This window comes from Aphanomyces invadans (assembly GCF_000520115.1).
Source record: "Aphanomyces invadans strain NJM9701 unplaced genomic scaffold supercont1.20, whole genome shotgun sequence".
NCBI classification, from domain to species: Eukaryota; Oomycota; class Saprolegniomycetes; order Saprolegniales; family Verrucalvaceae; genus Aphanomyces; species Aphanomyces invadans.
The window spans coordinates 817,404-818,218 of NW_008580165.1; the positions used below are offsets into that span (position 1 = coordinate 817,404).

Genomic DNA, 815 nt, shown 5'->3' on the forward strand with positions numbered 1-815 from the left:
CTTTGCCTGATTACACAGCAAACGGCTCATCATTTCGAGACATCGTCGCGGATTTGTGGGAGCACTTTGGGCCACGCGTCAAAGGTCGCACTGTCCGTGGAGAAGACAGCTGGGAAGTGCAGCCTGCGCATATATCAGAATGGACCAAGGTCATGCAGTTGAAGTCAAGGTAGCATCTCGTCGATACTGCAAAGTCTGAAGCAGCGATGAATCAATGGTTGGTCAAAGCTCGTGGCGAGACAATTGTCCTCATTATCTACGAGTACGGGACTGCTGTGCCTACTCAGCAGCATCTGGAAGAGTTCGTTGCTATGTGCATAGGTCCAGAGAACACTGACAGAGCCGGCGCTATTGCAGAGCAGTCGTTGCGTGATGTTGTTGAAAAGCTGCAACAACAATGGTTACCTACGTTCCAAGCCGAGGCAGTTGTCTGGCGGATGTGGGCGACGCATCGGACCCGCAACTCTAGTCGCATCACGTGGGACGAAGCCATCCTCCAGCCTCCGCCAATGTATATCATTTGCTCCGACCAGCCAACAATAGTCGTGACGAGCAAGTCGTGGCCATTAATCCATCAGCGAACGCAGCATTTAATTATGCGAACAGTGCAATATCGGACTGTGGTCGTCTGAAACTTGAGTGGGAAGCATTTGGCCGACGGATTGACGCATTTGGCGAGTGTCTTTCAAGACGAAAAAGAACAGTCGAAGGATTTTTGCGCGACATGGCGCCCCCATCAGCTCAATCCCTCCCCAATCCATGTTTGAATTTAGAAAATGCTGAAGATGTTGACCACATTGAATAATGATCTTTTT

The 815-nt window shown here is 50.2% G+C and overlaps 1 protein-coding gene across 1 annotated transcript; it reads left to right on the forward strand.

Annotated features, from left to right (window-relative positions):
• Positions 1 to 206: 206 nt before the first annotated feature.
• On the forward strand, positions 207 to 632 carry H310_09345 (hypothetical protein; the record flags this gene model as incomplete). The annotated part of the gene is made up of 1 exon (XM_008875394.1): positions 207 to 632. One exon carries the CDS (start codon positions 207 to 209, stop codon positions 630 to 632), a length of 426 nt encoding a protein of 141 aa, XP_008873616.1.
• Between the last annotated feature and the right edge of the window lie 183 nt (positions 633 to 815).